At 49.3% G+C, this 23131-nt stretch overlaps 1 protein-coding gene across 1 annotated transcript in view; it reads right to left on the bottom strand.

The window, feature by feature from the left end:
- tex15 (testis expressed 15, meiosis and synapsis associated) overlaps positions 1-23131 on the bottom strand; it is a 41148-nt gene that overhangs the window by 11979 nt on the left and 6038 nt on the right. Inside the window, exon 6 of the mRNA XM_086007182.1 lies at positions 14959-22253. Within this exon, the coding sequence (XP_085863308.1) occupies positions 14965-22253 (7289 nt within the window). The 3' untranslated portion in view covers positions 14959-14964. The remainder of the gene's footprint in view (positions 1-14958; positions 22254-23131) is intronic.

Genomic DNA, 23131 nt, shown 5'->3' with positions numbered 1-23131 from the left:
AAAAACAAAAAACAGACAAAAAAACATTTTTTTTGCTGGAAATCACAGCAGGTCCGGCCGCATCTGTGTAGAGAGAACAAGCCAACGACAACTCGAGTCTGGATGACCCTACGTCAGGTGGGGTTACATGTAGCGTGACATGAACCCAAGATCCCGGTTGAGGCCGTCCTCATGAGTGCGGAACTTGGCTATCAGTTTCTGCTCTATGATTTTGCGTTGTCATGTGTCTTGAAGGCCGCCTTGGAGAATGCTCACCCGAAGATCGGAGGCTGAATGTCCTTGACTGCTGAAGTGTTCCCCGACTGGGAGGGAACACTCCTGCCTGGCGATTGTTGCGTGGTGTCCGTTCATCCATTGTCGCAGTGTCTGCATGGTCTCGCCGACGTACCATGCTCCGGGGCATCCTTTCCTGCAACGTATGAGGTAGACAACGTTGGCCGAGTCACATGAGTATGTACCATGTACCTGGTGGGTGGTGTCCTCACGTGTGATGATGGTATCTGTGTTGATGATCTGGCATGTCTTGCAGAGGTTGCTGTGGCAGGGTTGTGTGGTGTCGTGGTCGCTGTTCTCCTGAAAGCTGGGTAATTTGCTGCGAACGATGGTCTGTTTGAGGTTTGGCGGCGAGTAGTGGAGGCGTGGGGATGGCCTTAGCGAGGTGTTCGTCGTCATCGGTGACATGTTGAAGGCCGCGAAGAACATGGCGTAGTTTTTCTGCTCCGGGGAAGTACTGGACGACGAAGGGTACTCTGTTGGTTGTGTCCCGTGTTTGTCTTCTGAGGAGGTCTATGCGATTTTTTGCTGTGGCCCGTCGGAACTGTCGATCGACGAGTCGAGCGTCATATCCTGTTCTTATGAGGGCGTCTTTCAGCGTCTGTAGGTGTCCATCGTGTTCCTCCTCATCTGAGCAGATCCTGTGTATTCGCAGGGCTTGTCCATAGGGGATGGCTTCTTTAACGTGGTTAGGGTGGAAGCTGGAGAAGTGGAGCATCCTGAGGTTGTCCGTGGGCTTGCGGTAGAGTGAAGTGCTGAGGTGTCCGTCTTTGATGGAGATTCGTGTCCAAGAATGAAACCGATTCTGAGGAGTAGTCCATGGTGAGTTTGATGGTGGGATGGAACTTGTTGATGCTATCGTGTAGTCTTTTCAGTGATTCTTCGCCGTGGGTCCATAGGAAGAAAATGTCGTCGCTGTATCTGGTGTATAGCGTTGGTTGGAGACGACGAACACCATGCCAGATCATCAACACAGATACCATCATCACATGTGAGGACACCACCCACCAGGTACGTGGTACATACTCATGTGACTCAGCCAATGTTGTCTACCTCATACATTGCAGGAAAGGATGCCCCGGAGCATGGTACATCGGCGAGACCATGCAGACACTGCAACAATGGATGAACGGACACCGCGCAACAATCGCCAGGCAGGAGTGTTCCCTCCCAGTCGGGGAACACTTCAGCAGTCAAGGACATTCAGCCTCCGATCTTCGGGTAAGCATTCTCCAAGGCGGCCTTCGAGACACACGACAATGCAACATCGTAGAGCAGAAACTGATAGCCAAGTTCCGCACTCATGAGGACGGCCTCAACCGGGATCTGCAACATTTGACCCCTTGTGACCCCACCTCATTGTTCTTTGATGTAATGTTTTCCTGACTGACCTGTTTGGACACCATTCACACCTTTGATTGCTGTGATTATCTCTCTGCTGAGGTGTGATAAATGGCAGTTAGAAAGATTACCTGTAATCATCTGGCATTATTCTCTGACTATATAAGTTGTGTCTTTATGCATCTCTCCACTTCACCTGACGAAGGAGCAGCGCTCCGAAAGCTTGTGATTTCAAATAAAACTGTTGGGCTATAACCTGGTGTTGTGCGACTTCTCACATTTGAAAGAACGTGCCTTAGATCACTTGATAGAAACAACATGTTATTCCCGATTCAATTGGTTCAGTTCCGCAATTCAACTGGTAAAAAAACGTTTTAGTTGGTCTTTGTTTGGTCCGCCACGTGTTTAAATATGTGTTGCTGGTCTATCAATAACTTCCCGACTTTAATTCTAAGACCCCCCCCCCGCCAACCGCTCGTCCTTTGAGGTGTTTGTCACCAAACTTTGACAGGGCAAGGTTAGACATAGGAACAGGAGCAGGCCAGTCAGCCCCTCGAGCCTATTCTACCAATTAATTAGATCATGGCTGATCTGTACCACAACTCCATCAAGCCGCCTTTGCTCCATATCCCTTGATACCTTTACCTAATAAAAAATCTGTCGATCTCAGTCGTGCACAAAGATAAAAGATACGGCCGATGAGCTGAACAGATACTCTGCATCAGTTTTTACTTTGGGAGACAATGTCACGGTCCCAGTATTAACAGGGTCAGTTTGTAGCTAAAACTGCTCCATTAGAACTGACTTCACAAATGGTTGCAGCAAACAATACCGCAAGGTTGGTCCTGCTTCAGGACCTGCTGTAGTTTATCCCAAGGCTCAAGGAAAAGGGACATATGTGAGCCGCTCGCATGTATTCAATAGCTCATTCAGGTCTGGGGTGGTTGCTGTGAATTGGACATCAGTTCATCTGGTCCCGAGTTATCGAGGGTAGGGCTGGTGATTTATTGCCACCCATCTTTTCATATGTCTGTATATTCAACTAGCTAATCCAGAAACCTCATACTCTGACTGATTAGAAACACTGACCAGAGGAAACCTTCCTGTATTTCTTTATGATGTCATGACACACAGCAACAAAATGGACATCATTGGCCCTGATGGTATGCTCACTCAGTGTTGGTGTAGCTCAGCATCATTATAATACATTGGTCCAGAAATTTGGGTCGGGGGCTTCCTGCACTTACCTACCGTGCCGGCCGTTGAGCTGTGGGCCCCCGTGGAATTGCGATCCTGGGCCTCCTCCAACTGCCGGCGCGCAGTGCTTGCGTATCCCAGGGGCGCAGTTAGTTCGATGCGTCCCCTGGGATCACATGGGCCATGGAGAGCCAATGGTAGTAGGGAATGCTTCATTCATAAGTTTGACAGGAAGACCTGTCAAACTTTTAAATACTATAAGCCCCAAAACATCACTAAATCTTAAAATAAATTTTTTTTAAATCACATTTTTAAAATCTATATATATATAAATCGGTACATCTGTCTGTCTGTCATTTTGTCTGTCTGTCATCGCGTGTGCGTCTGTCGGGTATGCGCTCGAAAGTTACAGGGCGTACCTACGCGCGCGTTACCTCCAAAGAAAGCTTACGCTTCCGAGACGGTTTTAAGTGTATTTACGTTTTGGCCGGGCTAAAATCGCGCCTGCGGTATCCCAAAAACCTTAACATTCCGCTCATTAGCATCTCATTATCCGCTCATTAGCGACAGAGTGACCTCGAGCTCGACCAATCGTACGCCGGGTTGCTGGCGTGTGCCGCCAGGCCAATCGGTGCGTGTGGCCGGGCCTTATCGTTCTGAACCGAGGTGAGTCGCCGCCATCTTGATTCCAAACTTTTCCTTTCTTTTTCCCGCTTTCTGCGTCTTAAAAAAAAACGTTGCTTTTAAAACACATATTGTTTTAAAAAAAAATGATTTAGAAAGTAATTAACTTATCTAATCTCATTAATTTTCCTACCTTTCCCCGTTTTTCCAGGTAGGCCTAGAAGCCTCGGCGTCTCCTCCGCACCCACGCCCGAGCTAGGCACCTCCCGGCCCCACTCGAAGGCTGGAGGGCCGAGCCTCAGCCCAGCACCGCTAGGGTGCGCGCGCAGCAGGAGCTGAGATGCGGCGTCTCTCTCTGGCTCGGCCGGGGGGCGGGGCTTGCTGAGCGTCAAGCGCTACGCTGGCAACCGGGCCCGCCGGCCGTCTCGCACAGCCGCAATCGGCGGTCTTCACCTCGGGGGGGGGGGCGGCCGCGACCCTCGGGGGGGGGGCCGCGACCCTCGGGGGGGGAGGCCGCGCGCGCAGCAGGAGCAGCTGAGACGCGGCGTCTCTCTCTCTGGCTCGGCCGGGGGGCGGGGCTTGGTCAGCGTCACGGTTACCCTGGCAACCGGGCCCTCCGGCCGTCTCGCACAGCCGCAATGTTGAAGCCAGCTCGGGAGGCCGGTGCTCGGAAGATCGCGCCTCCGGATTTCGGTGCTTGGTTGGTGGGGGGAGCGAGCCTCGGGGGTGGGTGGGTGGTGGGTGAGCCTCGGGGGTGGGGGTGCGAGTCTCGGGGGGGCCAACCTCTGGAGTTCGGGGGGTGGGGATCAGGGGGCTCGGGAGTTTGGGGGGACGGGGATCAGGGGGCTCGTGGACTCTCCCCCTTCCCCTCCCCTCCCCCCCTCCTCTCTCCTCCTCCCCCCCTCCCCTTCTTCCCCCCCTCCTCTCTCCTCCTCCCCCCTCCCCCCGCCCTCCCTTCCCCGCCCTCCCCTCCCTCCCTGCCCTCCCCTCCCCTCCCCTCCCCCTCTCTCTTCCCCCCAGTCGCTCTCTCTCTTCCCCCCAGTCGCTCTCTCTCTCTCTTCCAACAACAACATGCCCTCGAAAAAGCCTCGGCACCGCCGGGCACTTCAGCTAGTAAGCTATAAATTACATGAAATAACTATTTTAAACAATAATTTTAAATTTTGAAAAAAAGAATTTTATTTTCTAACGTGGCTAAAAATAAACTTACCTTTCTTTAAAGTATTTAAAAATAATAAACCTGTGGAAAAAATGTTTTAATTTTAATTAATTCACCACTTACCTTGTAAAAAGCAGGCCTTGCGACTGCTTTTTACATGTCTAACTTCTGGAGACTTATCTTCCCGGGAAAACCTGGAAAAAAAAACGTAAGTTCGATGCGCACGCGCTGCCTCTCCTGTGCACGCGTTCCACCTCTTAACCCCTTCTTTCAGGGGAACGGAAGTGCCGGTTTCCCGCGCATGCGCAGTGCATGCATGAAACCGGCACTTCCATTGGGCTTACGGGTGAGTACTCCATGTGTACTCGCTCGTGGAGACCCGAATTTCTGGGCCATTGTGCATCCAGCTATTTTTACAGTCTTCCAAACCTGTGCAATCAATAGACTGAAAATCGGATGGATTTTATAAAGGGCGGGAAATCTGCTCCGCTAGATTACTGCCCAGGTAGTGAAGACTAAAATCCAACACCCACACCCCCACCCCAAGATATCTAGACATCATAACTACTCTTTAGAAAATCAATACCTTTCTCTGTTTGTTTTCAACTTTGATCTCCTCATCCTGTAAATCAGAATTAAAGTTGCTAATTTTCTTGTTTCCTGTCAATATTCAGATTGATGACTACAACTATGCACACAATCACTCTTTAACTTGAAGGCTTAATTAAAATACTGGGAGATTGTTCACTGGAGAGGAAAGTATGGACCACAATGTTAATCCATGATCACGCAACATTACATCTTGTGCTATATTAATTAATCAGATCAATACATGAAAAGAGATCTATGGCTAACCAAAACACATTTGAATTTTTTTTTAACCTGTTAAGATTAGCAAAATCAGTTTATGTGGCTAACAATCCAGTTTGTGAAGCAGTGCAGACAAAATAATCTGTAAGATATTTAAAAAATCCTACAAGGGTGGAAATAGCGGAGGCTCTGGCCACAATCTTTCATAGAAACATAGAAGATAGGAGCAGGAGTAGGCCATTCGGCCCCTCGAGCCTGCTCCACCATTTAATGAGATCATGGTTGATCATCCAAATTCAGTACCCTGTCCCTGCTTTCTCCCCATATCCCTTGATCCCTTTAGCCTTAAGAAATATATCTAACTCCTTCTTGAATATATTTAATGAATTGGCCTCAACTGCCCTGTGTGGTAGATAATTCCACAGGTTCACCACTCTCTGGGTGAAGAAATTCCTCCTCATCTCTGTCCTAAATGGCTTACCCCTTATCTTTAGACTGTGGCCCCTGGTTCTGGACTCCCCCGCCATCGGGAACATCCTTCCTGCATCTAGTCTGTCTAGTCCTGTTAGAATTTTATAAGTTTCAATGAGATCCCCTCTCATTCTTCTAAACTCCAGCAAGTATAAGCCCAATCGACCCAATCTCTCCTCATACGTCATTCCTGCCATCCCAGGTATCAGTCTGGTGAATCTTCGCTGCACTCCCTCCGTGGCAAGAACATTCTTCCTCAGATAAGGCGACCAAAACTGCACACAATACTCAAGGTGTGGTCTCCTCCTTAGATACGGGGGTGGTGCCAGAGGACTGGAGGGTTGCAAATGTTACAACCCCTGTTGAAAAAAGGGGAGAGTGATAAACCCGGTAACTAATGGCCAGTCAGTCTAATGTCAGTGGTGGTAAACTTTTAGAGACCATAATCTGGGACAAAATTAATTGTCACTATGGGTTAATAAATGACAGCTAGCACAGATATGTTGAAGGCAAACTATATCTGACAAACTTGATTGAGTTCTTCAATGAAGTAACGGAGAGGGTTGATGTTGTGTACATGGACTTTCAAAAGGCAACATAATAGACTTGTCAGCAAAATACAAACCAATGGGGCAGTGGCAGCGTGGATACACAACTGGCTAAGAGACAGAAAGCAGAGAGTGGAGTCATAGAGTCGTACAGCACAGAAAGAGGCCCTTCGGCCCATCATGGGCCATCAAGCCCCATCTATTCTGATCCCATTTTCCAGCACTTGGTCCGTGGCCTTGTATGCTATGGCGTTTCAAGTGCTCATCTAAATGCTTCTTGAATGTTGTGAGGGTTCCTGCCTCTACCATCCTTTCAGGCAGTGAGTTCCAGATTCCAACCAATGAAGTACTTTTGAAGTGTAGTCACTGTTGTAATGTAGGAAACGCAGCAGCCAATTTGCACACAGCAAGCTCCCACGAACAGCTTAATAACATAAGAAGTAGGAGCAGGAGTAGGCCATACGGCCCCTCGGGCCTGCTCCACCATTCAATAGGATCATGGCTGATCCGAACCTAGACTCACGTCCACTTCCCTGCCCGCTCCCCGTAACCCCTAATTCCCTTATCTGCTAGGAAACTGTCTATCTCCATTTTAAATTTATTTAATGTCACAGCTTCCACAGCTCTCCGAGGTAGCAAATTCCATAGATTTACTACCCTCTGAGTGAAGAAGTTTCTCCTCATCTCAGTTTTGAAACGGCAGCCCCTTATTCTAAGATTATGCCCCCTAGTTCTAGTCTCACCCATCAGTGGAAACATCCTCCCCGCATCCACCCGATCAAGCTCCCTCACAATCTTATATGTTTCGATAAGATCGCCTCTCATTCTTCTGAATTCCAATGAGTAGAAGCCCAACCTACTCAACCTTTCCTCATAAGTCAACCCCCTCATCTCCGGAATCAGCCGAGTGAACCTTCTCTGAACTGCCTCGAGAGTAAGTATATCTTTTCTTAAATATGGAAACCAAAGCTGGACGCAATATTCCAGGTGTGGCCTCACCAGTACCCTATATAACTGAAGCAAGACTCCCCTGCTTTTATACTCCATCCCCTTTGCAATAAAAGCCAAGATTCCATTGGCCTTCCTGATCACCTGCTGTACCTGCATACTAACCTTCTGTGTTTCATGCACCAGGACCCCCAGATCCCTTTGTACTGTAGCACTTTGCAGTTTCTCTCCATTTAGATAATAACTTGCTCTTTGATTTTTTCTGCCAAAGTGCATAACCTCACACTTTCCAACATTATATTCCATCTGCCAAATTTCTGCCCACTCACTTAGCCTGTCTATGTCCTTTTGCAGGTTTTTTATGTCCTCCTCACTCACTGCTTTCCCTCCCATCTTTGTATCGTCGGCAAACTTGGATACGTTGCACTTGGTCCCCTCCTCCAAATCGTTAATATAGATTGTAAAGAGTTGGGGTTCCAGCACTGACCCCTGCGGAACACCACTAGTCACTGATTGCCAACCCGAGAATTAACCATTTATCCCAACTCTCTGTTTTCTGTTAGATAGCCAATCTTCCACCCATGCCAGTATATTACCCCCAATCCCGTGAATTTTTATCTTGTGCAGTAATCTTTTGTGTGGCACCTTGTCAAATGCCTTTTGGAAGTCCAAATACACCACATCCACTGGTTCCCCTTTATCCACCCTGTTTGTTACATCCTCAAAGAATTCGAGCAAATTTGTCAAACATGACTTCCCCTTCATAAAACCATGCTGGCTCTGTCCAATTAAATTATGCTTATCCAAATGTCCTGTTACTGCTTCCTTAATAATGGACTCTAACATTTTACCAACCACAGATGTTAGGCTAACTGGTCTATAGTTTCCAGCCTTTTGTCTACCTCCCTTTTTAAATAAGGGCGTTACATTAGGTAATGACCAGATCATTAAGTTTTTCCTCAAATCCCCATTAAACCTCCTGCCCCTTACCTTGAAACTATGCCCCCTGGATATTGACCCCTCTACTAAGGGGAAAAGTTCCTTTCTATCTACCCTATCTGTGCCCCTCATAATTTTGTACACCTCAATCAGGTCCCCCCTCAGCCTTTTCTGCTCTAAGGAAAACAACCCCAGCCTGTCCAGTTTCTCTTCATAGCTGAAGCGCTCCAGCCCAGGTAACATCCTGGTGAATCTCCTCTGCACCCTCTCCAATGCAATCACATCCTTCCTATAGTGTGGCGACCAGAACTGTACACAGTATTCCAGCTGTGGCCTAACTAGCATTTTGTACAGCTCCATCATAACCTCTCTGCTCTTATATTCTATGCCTCGGCTAATGAAGGCAAGTATCCCATATGCCTTTTTAACTACCTTATCTACCTGTCCTGCTGCCTTCAGGGATCTATGTACATGCACACCAAGGTCCCTCTGATCCTCTGTCCTTCCTAGAGTCCTACCATTCATTGTGTATTCCCTTGCCTGTTGGTCCTCCCAAAATGCATCACCTCACACTTTTCAGGGTTAAATTCCATTTGCCACTGTTCTACCCATCTGACCAACCCGTCTATATCGTCCTGTAGCCTGAGACTTCCCTCCTTGCTATTTACCACGCCACCAATTTTCGTGTCATCTGCGAACTTACTGATCATACCTCCTACATTCATATCTAAATCATTAATGTACACTACAAACAGCAAAGGACCCAGCACTGATCCCTGCGGTACACCACTGGTCCGTTCTTTTAGATTGGAGGGAAGTATACAGTGGTGTTCCCCTGGGGTCGGTATTTGGAGCACTGCTCTTTTTGATATAGATTAATGACCTGGACTTGGGTATAAAGTGCATAATTTCACTGTTTGCAGATGACAAAACTCGGCAAAGTAGTAAACAGTGAGGGGCATTGACGTAAGAAAACTACTAGGCACTTGGTCTCAGCATTAAACAAAGCTTTAATCAACTGTTTTACAACATGAAAGTCTAGTCGTGTCTTTAATTAGTTCCTGTTAAGAATGTCCTGCGCAAGCTGGGCCCATGCCCGAGTATTTATACTCTCCCTGGACAGCGCCACCCACAGGCCGACAGTATTATTTCATAAGTCTTTCTTTCATGAATGACTGATGCATGTCAGGCATAGTACAGGTAGTAGACTTCGACAGGACGTAAACAGACTGGTGAAATGGGCAGAAACATGGCAGGTGAAATTTAATGCAGAGAAGTGTGAATTAATAAAGAAAGAAAAAAAAGACTTGCATTTCTATAGCGCCTTTCACGACCACCAGACATCTCAAAGTGCTTTACAGCCAATGAAGTACTTTATGGAGTGTAGTCACTGTTGTAAAGTGTGTTAGAAGGAAGAATGAGGAGAGGTGATATAAACTAAATGGTACAAATGTAAAGGGGATGCAGGAACAGAGACTGTGGTGTTCATAAACACAAATCTTTGAAGGTGGCAGGACATATTGATAAGACATAAATTTTTTATTATTATATAAATCGCCCAGCCTGCCCATAACTGGGTGCCGACAGTGGGCAGCGGGTCTGACAAGTGTCCCACTATGGAACGACGGAAAGCTCATTAACATATTTAAATCGGGGTCCTATGGCGCAATAAGGACCCTGAACTGAATTCGAGTACTGGAGCACGGGTTTCCCCATGGATCGGCAAGGTCGCCGGGGAAACGGAGCCGGGATTGGCAGGGTGTTTATTTAGGTGCTTAACTCTCCGTGTGAAAGCTCCTGCACTCACAGTTGCTTCCTCAGTTCACTGCGGGCTGCAGTTTGGTTACTGTACGTGGCTTCGGGTGGTGATGCTGAGACTCAGAGTTGGCAGGGGAGAAGGCCATTATGGGTGCTGCTATTACTGCCGTGTTCTGGACTGTCGAAGAGGAGGAGGAAGAGACGCACCAGCAGCAAGAGCGAGCCGAGGGGGGAGCTGCAGGTGGGCAGCAGAGAAGGCAGCAACATAGGACCCGTGCTTGCAGAAGGCCATACCCACCCAACAGGGTGTGCAGGCAGAGGCTAGGTTCCCTTGCCCGCTCAGAGGAGCAGTGCTCCAGGAGGCTCTGGATGACAAAGCAGGTGGTTGCCTGAATTTCTTTGCTTCCGGCTCCTTCCAGGCTGCGACGGGAGACATATCGAGGGCGTCGCAGTCGGCAGCACACAAATGGATCAGGCAGCTGATGGATGGATTATTTTCCAGGACCAGGAGTTTCCGTGTGACGGACAGTCAGAAAGAGCGAGCATTGGGTGTCATGAATCTTATCATGACTCATGAAGTAACACTGGGCGGCCAGCTGGTGGCGCCATCCAAGGAGAATAAATACTCGGGCGTGGGCCCAGCTTGCCCAGGATGTTTCTGTAACCAGGAACTAGTGATGTAACTAGAATCTCATGGTTGTGAAACAGTTGATTAAAGCCTTGTTTTATACTCAAACCAAGTGCTTAGTAGTCTTTTTACATCATTGGGGTTCACATCTCTGGCAGGCTTCCCACAGGTGCAGGGGCACCATAGACTGCACGCATGTGGCAGTCAGAGCACCACCTCCCCCCCCACCCCACCCACCCAGGAGCATTTGTGAACTGCAAGGGCTTCCACTCCACCAATGTTCGGCTCGTCTGCAACCATAAAGAGACGCTCATGCAGGTCTGTGCACGATTCAAACTGCGGCAGTCGAATATCCCCACAATGTTACTACCTGGGATCAACCTGACGGGGTGGCTGCTTGGGGGACAAGGGATATCCCCTTCAACCCTGGCTCATGACAATGCTGAGGAAACCCCTCAGGAGAGGTGCAACGCCAGACACATCAGCACTCAATGCGTTAATCGAGCAAGCCATAGGGATGCCGAAGTTTAGGTTCAGGTGCCTTGACAGGTTTGGAAGGTCCCCTAAATTATTCGCCAGCCAGGATGTCGCGGATCATTGTTGCATGCTGCGTCCTACATGACAAAGCGCAGACAAGCGGTCTGGAGATGCAGGATGAAGAAGTCGCTCATGACTCACCAGATGAGGAGAACTGCGATAATGGAGAAGATGGGGACCCGGTCACACAGCCACCAGAACATATTGCTGCCCGTGACACCAGGTTCAGTTAGACCAATGTCAACTGCACCATTGTCGCCCTACCCCTCGTATAAAGCAGTCCTGTGACCTTCAATGCACTGGTCCAATACCCCAAAACTTGTGTGATTCCAATCATCTCTCCACCTTCCACACCCATTAAATTAAAACCTGACTGTGATGTCTGCATTCAATAATAGTGACAGTGGAATTGTGCAACACATTTTTAATAGTGAGCAAATTAACTGGATTAAGTCAGCAACAAAAAATGACACCCATGTGTTTACCCTGTGATCCATATATTCTCTCTCTTTCTACTCCGACCACTTGTACATGGTGCGGCCCTGTGGCTTCAGCAGAGATGCTGCAAGGCTGCTGCTCACCTTTCTCGGTGTCACGAGTTGTTCTTGCCCGACGACCTCTGGGTTTTTTAGCCTGCGAGGGTCCTGGACTGGACTGACTGCTCCTCCTGTACTTGTGCATGGGGGGGGGGGGGCAGTGTGGGCGAGCTGGACTGGAGGCACCATGTCGGGTATTGGGTGAGGGGGTGGCAATGGACGAGGCGTGCAGGTGTTCTGAGAGGGGTCTGTACTGGCCTCGCCCGTTCCACCTGTCCGCAGGAAAGCAGAGTGGAGGAGATCAGTGATGCCTTGGAAGCCCTGATCTAATCCATCTACAAATCTTGTCAAGGCTGGTTGAGGCATTCATGGAGAGAGTCTACAGAGCCGCCATCTGAGCCTGCATACAGGACAAGACAGCTGTCAATATTGACTCATGTGTGTGCCTGGCTACAATTTCCATTGAGTTCGCCACATGCTCCATGACGGATCGCAGAGCTGAAAAGCCCTGGGACATCACCCCACATATGTTAAGAGTTGGACTTCTCCATCCATCCTCTCTGCCACCGTGGGCAGTGTGCCTGGCAGGCCTGCCAATACCTCAGACCATTGCTGCTGTGCCTCCAGCATTCTCCCTTTTCAGTGCTGGCCCCCAGGGGTTCTGCATCGCTGTCCTGGTCAGCAGAGCCTGGGAGAGGACGGTGCCCTCCGGTGCACAATCTCATCAGCTGTCTGTTCCACCATTCTCTGCTCTTGCTCACTTGCGCTGTGAGAGCAGCCAAGTGCAGTCCCGTCTACCTGTCTACGAGGCCCAACCCAGGTGCTTGTATCTGCGCTGGTGTCTGGAATGCTTGCGTCATGTGACGGTACATCCTCAGCAGGTATCAGCTCCTCTGAGGCGTTGTCGTCTCTGGCCCTGGAGGAGAGAAGGGGTAACGTTAAGTGATGGCACTTTGAGAATGTTGATCTGCACAGGAAACACATCAGAGTTGTCAATGTTCTGAGGTCTACAGAAGGTGAAGTTACTTGGTGGAAGATGCAGATTAATGTTGTCACCCTTCTCCGCTGGACCACGAGCCTTGCCATCGCCATCGCTGAGGAGCTTGATATCCCACTCATCTCGTGCCTTCTCCTCTGCTGGGGAAATTTCAGCTATTTCTTGCGGTCCTCCACCAGTCCTCGCCCACTCCCTGGTGGGTTGCGTTCTCTAACCCTGCAAGGATGCCACAACATAACTGTGAGTGGGTCTGAGGAATGCGTACGTCCAATGGATGCCGTGCAAACGCTATAGGTGAGAATCGAGCGCATGCATAAGGAGTGTGAGTGGCATGCCTTTGAACATAAGAACATAAGAAATAGGAGCTGGAGTCAGCCATTCGGCCCCTCGAGCCTGCTCCGCCATTCAATGAGATCATGGCTGATCTGATCTTGGGCTCAGCTCCATTTCCCTGCCCGCTCCCCATAACCCATCACTCCCTTATTGTTCAAAAATTTGGCTATCTCCACCTTAAATGTATTCAATGACCCAGCCTTCACAGCTCTCTGGGGAAGAGAATTCCACAGATTTACGACCCTCTGAGGAAAGAAATTCCTCCTCATCTCAGTTTTAAATGGGCGACCCCTTATTCTGAAACTATGCCCCCTCGTTCTAGATTCCCCCACGAGTGGAAGCATCTTCTCTGCATCTACCCTGTCGAGCCCCCTCAGTGTCTTATATGTTTCAATGTTTGAGGATTGTGCCGATGGTGCCTTTTCAGGATGTGTGTTGAGAGTGGTTGGAAGTGACGGAGATCATACGAGATGAGATGTGGATTGCGGTCACTGGCAGTGGTGGAGGGAGGAAATGGGAGGCGAACATGCCAAGGGAGTGAGGGTGCTAGGAGGTGCATTGATTTGGTCCGAATGGTCATGATGAGAGCGATGTGGGGGTGAGGAGTGGTGTGAATGGAGTGAGAGCGGGCGCAGTGCAGTATCTGGGAGAATATAGCCATATGCTCACCTTTCCTGACCTGGTCAGGTCATTGAACTGCTTGCGGCACTGAATCCACGATCTCCGGGTCACATTCCTGCTGCCGACCTCCTCACACACCTCCAGTCATGCCTTCATGGTCGTGGCAGCAGGTTTCTTTATCTCACTAGCTGGGAACAGCACCTCCCTCCTGCTCCCTCCAACCCCCAGCAGCACATCCAGAGATCCGTCTGAAAATCTTGGTGCAGCCTTTCAGCTACTCCCACTCACTCTTCAGCTTCCCGGTTGTTATTTTACAACAAAACCCAGAAACCTCCTCCTTTGTTTCATCTCTGAACCGGGCCTCTAAATAGGCGGCGGAAAGTCGCGCCATGTGGGCCGGCATCACATCCACTCACGCGCATATGAGACGCAAAAACCGGAGGTAAAATGATAAAGAGGCATCTGTTGAAATCAGATTATTTTTTAAAATTCGTTCACGGGGTGTGGGCATCGCTGGCAGGACCGGCATTTATTGCCCATCCCTAATTGCCCTTGAGAAGGTGGTGGTGAGCCCCTTCTTGAACCGCTGCAGTCCGAGTGGTGAAGGTAGTCCCACAGTGCTGGCCATTTCAGAGAGCAGTTAAGAGTCAACCACATTGTGGGTCTGGAGTCACATATAGATTTCCTTCCCTAAAGGACATTTGTGAACCAGTTGGGTTTTTTATGACAATCCAGTAGTTTCATGGTCACCATTACTGATACCAGCTTTTTAATACCAGATTTATTTAATTAACTGAATTTTAAATTCCCCCGCTGCCGTGGTAGGATTTGGACTCATGTCTCTGAATCATTAGTCCAGACCTCTGGATTAATAGTCCAGTAACATAACCACTATGCTATCGTACCCTCCTACCCATCCCACGATGTTGCGCTTACGTCGCTCGCTATCGGCCTCACCCCCGCCCTGTCCCCATCCCGTTACTTCCGGGGCCAACGTCAACATTTAAGAATAGGCTAGGCAGGTGGTTGAAGGAAAGGGGGGGGGGGGAGTGAAAGGGATTTGGGAACAGAGCGAGGTTAGGATCACAGCTCCTGTGTGTGTGTTGAGGATAAACACCAATATTGTCTGGTTGGGCCGAACGGCCTGTTTCCCGCGTTGTAATTTCAGTGTAATTGTACGGGAAGTGCGACCAACTCACTTTCCAAAAGGAACTAAAATCACAAGACTCTGATCTTACCATCCTCTAGTCGGAGGGAGGATCTTCAGCCTCGTGTTCTCCTCGATTTTGAACCAATGAAGAGTCACAAAGGCGTCTTTTTCTTGCGCTAGACCATTCTGCCCCGGGTCTCTTGTGGCCTGCGGTGCTGTCTGCCGGCGTTCTGCACTGGGCCGCCCCTCCACAATCCAGGCCCTTCCTGATCTTGGGAGACTCCCGGACCATCTCCGGGTCCTCCAGCCGCCTCCTCTTGTCGCTGTTCTGCCGCATCTGGTGGGTGAGAAGGTGAAGGGCCGACGCGCTGTTCTCAGCGGCCACCTGCCTCATGTCCATAATGCTCTTCATCACTTCCATGATGTGAGCCATCTTCCCCAAATCTTTCTCGGGCGCCTTGGCCAGTTTCTCCAGGACCACCACCAGCTGCCTGTAGTTGTGAATCAAGTCCGACTCGGTGCAGCCATAGTTTATCGACACTGCATAAGGCACGGCATTCACGTAGGTCTTCACGCCAAAGTCATGCTGCTGCCGCATGTATTTTTTAACAGCCATTATTTCGGCATGCTCCCGTGACAGAAGCTGAACGGCATAAGTGTAGTTGGTGCTTTGCCTGTACTCAAAGATCAAATCCAGTTCTTGTTCCAGTGTCGAGATTGCACGCTCCAGGGCTTCGGACGGGTTGTGCAAGTATTTCTCACGGAACAACGCGAAGATGGAGGTGTCCTGTTGATTGCGAAGCAGCTCGGGGAGCAAGGCCGAGTCAAACCACAGCAGCCCCCTGTATGTTGCCTGGTTCGCCCGCTGCGCCATCAGGTTTCTCAGGTAGTGAACGGTCTCGTACACCATGATCAGCTCAATGTAGATCTCAACAGCTTCGGGGTTCAAGAGGACAGGGCTGGCGTGGTGAGGAGTGGACAACACCGGAAAGCTGGCCTCGGTCACCAGGGCTTTCTCGGCTTCCACCTCCTGCAGCACTTGGAAGAGTTTTTTCAGCGACCCCAGGTGGCTCTCGCACTGGGTCAGGAGCTGCTCCAGTTCTTGCTGCTGGGCAGCCTGCGAGCGCTCCAGGATCCTTCCCACCGAACCAAATTGCTCCGAAAGTAGACGGAAGCAGCTCTGGAGGCAGTGGCCAAGTCCGGCTGCTTGCTGCCCTGGGAGGTCCTCCTCTGCTGGCCGGAGGGCAACGGTGCCCCCAGCCCCCAGGAGCTTGTCATCGTCGTCACACGAGGTGTCTGTCTGCACGTCGCTGCTCAGAGACATCCTGTCCGGGGCCAGGCTGTTATACCTGTTATACATCATGCACAACGCGTCGCGGTTTAACTCCATGGTCAGATCTTTCGCCGCCCTGTGGGCCTGACCCTTGCCCGCTGCCAGTGCGGCCGAGCCATCCTTGAACGGCTCGCGTTGTTCTCGCTTCTGCCAAACGAGCATCTTGGCAGCGCCGAACTGGATGTGCTCCAGCCCAAACCACAAGAGCTCCTCGTTCACCGCCGGGCAGCTGTGGATGGTCCGGGTTCTCGCGTTTACGAAATCAACCATGATCCACAAATGCAGCAGTTTAGCCGCATCGCGCTGGCTTTCGGGCAGGCCGGTGTACCTGTTGATCAGCAGCCAGACATTTTTGCGCAGGGCGTCCAAATTTTCCAAATTGTCCCCATAATTGACACTCGACGTTATCGGGACAGAGAGACAAAAGTAACAACAGTCGGAGAGGTTCTGCATTACTGCCGCGCACTCGTCCCATTCTCGTCGGTGCTTGAGGTAGACATAATAGGCATTTTGCCCTTTCGTTTCCGTTTGGCAGGATTTCAGTATCTGAGCCTGGTAGTCGCCTAGCACTTCGAAACAATTATTCTGCACTCTTTCTTGGAAAGAAGGGTATAACGGAGACTGCTGCTGATAGCCCACTTTCTCGGTCAGCAGGTCGCTGTATAAAGTCTCATCGTACCACAGCAAGCTCCGGACCGTGGGCAGCCCCCTCAGGTAGCTGATCTTGTTTTCCAAGAACTGCACGGCTTCCATCATCATCTGCAACTCCGCATACGAGTCCAGCGCGCTCGGCTTCAACTGCACAGCCTTGACGCGGTTCCGGAAACGGTTACGCACCAGCCAATCTCGACAAATGAAGGTCTGGGCAAAGGACTCGCCCTGTGCCCGCTCAAAGCCTGCCACAAACGGGGGCAGCATCTCCTCGCAGTTCACTTTCAGCTTCTCCAAGTTGTCCAGTAACGACGTGCTGTCAGCCTGCTGCAGAATCTCAGATATCTTAGCTGTTAGACTGCCAGCTGCGTGAGCTTCTTTCGCACTTTGAGACAGACCATTTTTGCTGCCCAGCCTGTCCGCACGATTACTTTGATCTTTAACACTGTCCGCCTTGCTGCTTGCTGCTGATGCGGATTCTCTGTCCGAAACTATTTCCCCTTCCTCCTTCTCCACTTGGGGAGAATCCTCGTTTTTGGATTCGATGCTGGCATCTCCTCTTCGGTACGGCGCCGTGCAGGATCCATCCTGGAAAGCTACTGTTCTGGGTTCAGTGTGGGCACCCGCCGCTTGGCAATCAGCGGTGCACTGCGCCACATGGCCCCGCACAGGAGGTCCCGCAGGCTGAAATCCAGCAGGACATTCCAGGTCTGTCCCATTGCTCGCCATCCGGGTTTCAATCGGAGGCTCCACTGCTTGGGGTTTCATTATAATGAATTGAAGTTGGGATTTGCGCTCTGGAGTTTCGGCTTGGCATTCAGTTACTTTTAATTCAACATAAGACCGGGGTTTCTGATGCTCGAGTCGAGTTGCCACTGTTTGCAAAGCTCGGCGTAACTCGGCGAACTCTGCTACTTGGGGTTCTACTGTGAAAGATTTAACGGGGCAGTCACAGTGAAAAAGATCTTCCAGCTTTGGGTCAACGCGCGCCGATTTCTCCAAGGAATCGATTTGGTGGAATTCCATCTGCTGGGGCTCGACTGGGTGCCGCTCTCCGCCAGGCTTTGCAGGAGTTGGACGGTCCGACTTTTGAAATCCGCCAGGAAATGATACCACGTCTGATCCACCACATTTACCGCAGGCCGTTTGGTCCCCGGCTGCGAAATCTGCCGCCCTGAGTTGCAGCCAGTGATTTTCACATTGGGCCTCTGCTCTTTGCAGTTCAGTGGTGGATTTCGTTAGCTGCCTTTCTCCCAGAGATTCCACTGTGTGGGAAGCAAGAGGAATTTTCACTTTTTGGGACTTGTTCAAGAATTCTGCCATTTGAGAGTCAAAGCAAGAGTCTACTGCCGAGGAATCAACAGGAAATCCCAAGATAGTTTCCATCTGTGTTTTTTCCTCAACAGACAATCTATCCTCTTGGGAGTCGACATGCAATTCCATTTGGGATTCCTCAAGTTTGGATTTGGATGGGGATTCCGATAGGTTTGGTTCCGCTGGGAGGTCCATTATTTCAGCACTCAGCAGATGGCATTCAACGTGAGATGTGAACTCGGCTTGAGCGCCAACAATAGGTGGTTCAGTCCGTGCAAATACATGAATCGAGAGATTCGCTTGGCAAGACTTGTGTTTTGGGGCACGATTCGGGTTTGAATCCGTGATTTGTGCGTAATCTCCTTGCGCAACGACACTGTGGCGGTGCATTTGCTTTGCCACGCTGTTTCGGAACGTTCCTGAATGTGTCGCTGCTTCTGCTGTGCTTGTTGTGGAGGCCAGTTCTACTTTGGCTATTCCATTAGACTTCTCAACGCGTGTAGCTTGCTCATTTTTGCTGGTCGGCCTTTTGAAATCTGCGCTTGGCACACCTTTACAGAGTCGCTCACAGCACCTGTGGGCAACTGCCAACCTCTTCATTTGTTTTTGCCTGTTGCAGCGACTATTTTGGGGGTCAGTTTTTGTAACGGATCGATGCCGGTGCTTTTTACGATAACGTCTACCATCTACATCACAGCTTTCCCAAAAGGTATTGCAGTTACTCTGGTAGGATTTTGGCAGTGAGCTTTGGTTCACTGTCCCGCCAATTCTGCTCACAATTTCCCAAGACTTACCAACTCTCTCATAAGCTTTGTTTAAGTTCATCGCTGCTTTGGTAAGCAGCTTAGACAATCGGCTGCTTTTGCTTAAGGAGGCTTCACTCGACAGAACACTTGCCACCTGTGCAATTTGCCTTCTGCAACTGCTAAAGGTATTGATACGCCCTTCATACAGAGAAGTAAAATTATCGGCAGAACGGTAACTCCCTTGGATTTTCTTTGTACTGTCAGCTGTTGAATACACATGTGGGACATACTTTGTAGATGTCCCCGCGTGAACCAGAGCCAGGGCTTTATTGTTTGGGAATCTTAGTTTTCTTAATAATGTTTTAACATTTTTATCAGGACATAATGTGCCTTTGGGTTCACTAGTAAACTCTACTGAGCTGCCCTTCTTAATATGTTCGTGGTGTTTACTTCTGAGGAATGCAACTCCTTCGTGACTGGGCAGTCTGTTACCTAGTCCTCCGTTGTGATTACTGTTTTCACTTGCAGTTACTTTGTTCTTGTAAGGTTCACTATCCACACGCTTAAGAATCAATGAAACATCGTAGTTTGAAGTAACTTTAGAATCCTCTTTTAAGTCATTTATTTTCTTAGAATGGGGGTTCAGCTCTTTCGCATCCTTACCTTGTGGCTTCAATGTTGATTGTTCTCTAATCTTTTTCTTCAGCACAGTTTCTTCATACAAGTTGTCAGTTAACGTATTGGGATATTTACCCGCTGATTTGGTGCGACTCGTGGGATTACCTGTGTGGATGCCCCTGGTATCATTTAGAAACCCCGCCTCTGCTAATCTCTCTGCATTGTCAGATGCCATGACCTTCTCGTCAGATTGTACACTTGTCAACTGTTCAACACACTCTGCCGCTTTGCAATTGCGACCATTTGAACTCCAATTAATACCACTTTGTTTACCACCCGGAGGTTGTTTATTCCATGGCAGCGTACAGAGCAAATCTCCCTGCCTACAGTTTCTGGTAGGCGGTGGATCCGGATAGCTTGATACTTTTTTGTTTAATGTATGACGCAGACCATTGTTAGATATCAGTCCACGGACATCATCTTCTGTATTTGTGAAAACTCGGATTATCTCTTGGCCGTCTGTCTGCAGCGTATCTTGTAATCCTAGATGTTCTGGTATTGATGCAGGTTTACGAGTTCCTCCATCCAAAACCGCCTCATGGTTTTTCCCAATCGTTCTCAAACATCTCTCTGTTTTTGTTCCAGTGATGCTGCTCGTCTCAACGTGAGATTCTCCAGAGTACCCAAAACAGTTACCACTTCGAACAGATGGCTCTGCCAGTGTAGGATGCTGATCACCCTCTGCATTAAAATCATTGCTTAGCGTTATTTGCAGATTGGGAATTGCTGTTTGACTGTCTGGGATTGATAATTTTTCACTGATTGATACTGAACTCTGTTGGACCCTTTCATCTTTACCATCTGCAAACTCTGAACAAAGAGTCATTTGACCAGATTCAGATACTGTTGGAGGTGGAATTTGCTGCCCGCAGCTCTCGGGATTTGTGGCTGATTCTGGACTTATTTTCAACTCAACCTCTTTTGACTTCTCGAACAGTTTTTCCCAGTCAATCCGTGCTGCTAGGAAATGGAGCAAAGGGTCCAAGTTTAGCGGTTCTTCATAAGCTTCATCTATGTATTTACTTGAAGCAGCGGACATCTGTACTTCCTCCAGCTGAGAGTCGGAAAACGATCCGTCTCCATTTCCCCAAGAGCTCGGCATTGCTTCTGTCGTCACCTCTTCTTCATTTAACCAGATGTGTCTGCTTTCCTCGGGGATTTCTACTACTACAGGTACCTCTGTAATCTCTGCGTTTACCGCCTTTTGATCAGGCGAGTGATCAACAGCACTGAAGAAGATGAACTGCATTGACTGGTCAGTTGTCCTTGCGTGTTTATCGGAAGTAACGGATGGAGAGGCTACCTGCGTCTGAGACTTGGTAACTGCTGGCGCATCTTCAGTCATGTTTGCCTCTTCATTGTCAAAAGAGCTCGGCAGCTCTTCTTCCTTCAGTTCGCCAACCATATTGCTAGTTTCAGGAACACTTTCACCGCTCGCAGCTAACCTTTCTGCAGTTATGTCCTCCGCTCTGTGCAGGATCTCGCTGCCAAGCCAACTCAAAGCACATAAACGATTGCTGGTGGCTGCCGCGAAGGTCGGCAAACCTCCCACTGATTTATCATTGATCCCTTTTAGATCAAATGGCGTGGCTTCACTTTGCCCGTGCCCCCTCGGGCCCGAGAGGCTGCAGGCAGTGTCCCTAAAGACCAATTCAGTGGTGCCGCTGGACCAATCGCCTCCATGTGTCAAAATACAGGAGCAGGACTTTGCATCTCGACCTGCAGAATAATCCGAGTTATAGAGGTAAGCGATGTCACGGGGTTTGGACACGATGGCACTGCAGCATTTGTCAAGGCCCAGTTCATGGTGATATCTTTCGTAATACTTATCGTATTTTTTAAGTCTGCAGTAGAAGGCCTTTTTATCTGTCCTGCTTAACTTTTCCAATGACTGTATCTTTGATATTCGCTCCTTGTCACATAACACCAAGTACTCGGAATACTTTCTCAGCTTTTTTTTCACCTCGCTTTCACATAGGTTTAAGTCTTCAAAAAAGGGTTGGTCAAAGGGCTGGCTCGTGCTCGACTTGGAAGGGACCTTATTTATTTGTGTCCCCGAGCCAGTTTTCACATTTAACTCTGTTAACGAAGTGAGGTCATTGTCTTGATTTGCTCCCTTTTGCTCGTGGACATGAGCAGCTTCAGAAACAACGGCAAGACTGTGTGCGGGGGTGTGGGATCCACCGCCGGCTGTCGCCGCTCCCCAAGGCTCGTACTCCACCGTTGCCTTCTCCAAGTCCCGACTCTGTGCTTGCTCTGGTCCAGTTCTCTCCGGTGCTCGCCGCCCGGCTTCATTCACACACCGCTGCTGCACAGGAGCGGAGCAATGCGCATTCAGAAAGCAGAGAGTCTTAATTAGGGTGTCGATACTGTAAAGGGGTTCGGTGGGCGGTGAAATCGGGTTCGAAACGGAATATTCCTTTCCATTCGCCACACAACTGTAACTCTTCAGCAGCCTCGGATCCTGGTTCATCTTTGATGTTGCCACTTTACCAAAACTATTAGCAGGAGAGAACTGAACCGGAGAGAACTGAACCGGAGAGAACTGAGCTGGAAGAACAGACGTGTTTTCCTTTTTACCAAAATACTGGTACACCACTTTGGCATCTTTTCCTCTGCCAAGTCTTTGGGCGACCGTACAGCTCTTCAATGTGGACACTTCTGTTAATTTTATGGTTGGAATAATGGAAGAAATAAAGTAGATGTTAGTTTGAATTTCTCAGTCTGGAACGTCCCTACCCTACTCAACAGCAAAACGTTACTGTGATTTTTGTTTTCGACAAGGTCCCAAATTCCTTGGCCGTTTGGGTTCACTCCTGCTGTAACTCCGCTGGGAATGCAGTGAAAGGGCTGGAAAACAGGCTGGGTTGCTGGTTCCCGGCCTTACGTTGGGGATTTTTGCAGCCTCAGCCCGCTCCCAAATAAGGCCAATGACATGGAGGTGTGGGGTCAAGGATTCCCTACACTGGGAACCTCCGGATCTCCAGCCTCTCAGAGGCTTGGCTGATCTTCAGAAGCCGGTACGCCAAGAAGAAAGAGGCCCGAGACATGGAGGATGATGGGGGCCACCAGGGGGGTTCCGGCCAAGAACAGTGGCCTGGCCCCTCAAAAGTTAAAGGTACTTTTGAAAATGCATTTATTTAATGCAGCCCCCTTACAAAGGGGCACCACGTGTTTCCTGTAATAGGGGTCCCCAACACCCCTCCACATACTTCGGCGAGGTCAATACCAGAGGCCACAAAAGTGCCGGGATATTGGCCCAAGCTATGTCAGTGCCGAGTGTTAAAGTATTGACCCTTGGATGGCAGATCCAGAGAAGTTTCTGTCTCCCTGGGACACCCATTAAAAAAAATGAAATGGTGCAGATACTGGGACGCTGAAACATATTCTAACAGTGGCATAAAGTTTCCCAAATGTCAGGAATATGCTTATTACTGGAACATTACCTCTTATACTCTGCAACAAATACTTAAAAACAATTATAAATAAAAAATATTTTTCAATCGCTAACTCTGCTTGTCCTGCCCTCCTTTCTCCCA

Source organism: Somniosus microcephalus, chromosome 2 (assembly GCF_052327205.1).
Source record: "Somniosus microcephalus isolate GS21.2 chromosome 2, FLI_Smic_1.0, whole genome shotgun sequence".
Lineage (NCBI taxonomy): Eukaryota > Metazoa > Chordata > Chondrichthyes > Squaliformes > Somniosidae > Somniosus > Somniosus microcephalus.
Note: the sequence above shows the minus strand (reverse complement) of the source record. Positions and strands in the feature narration are given on the sequence as shown.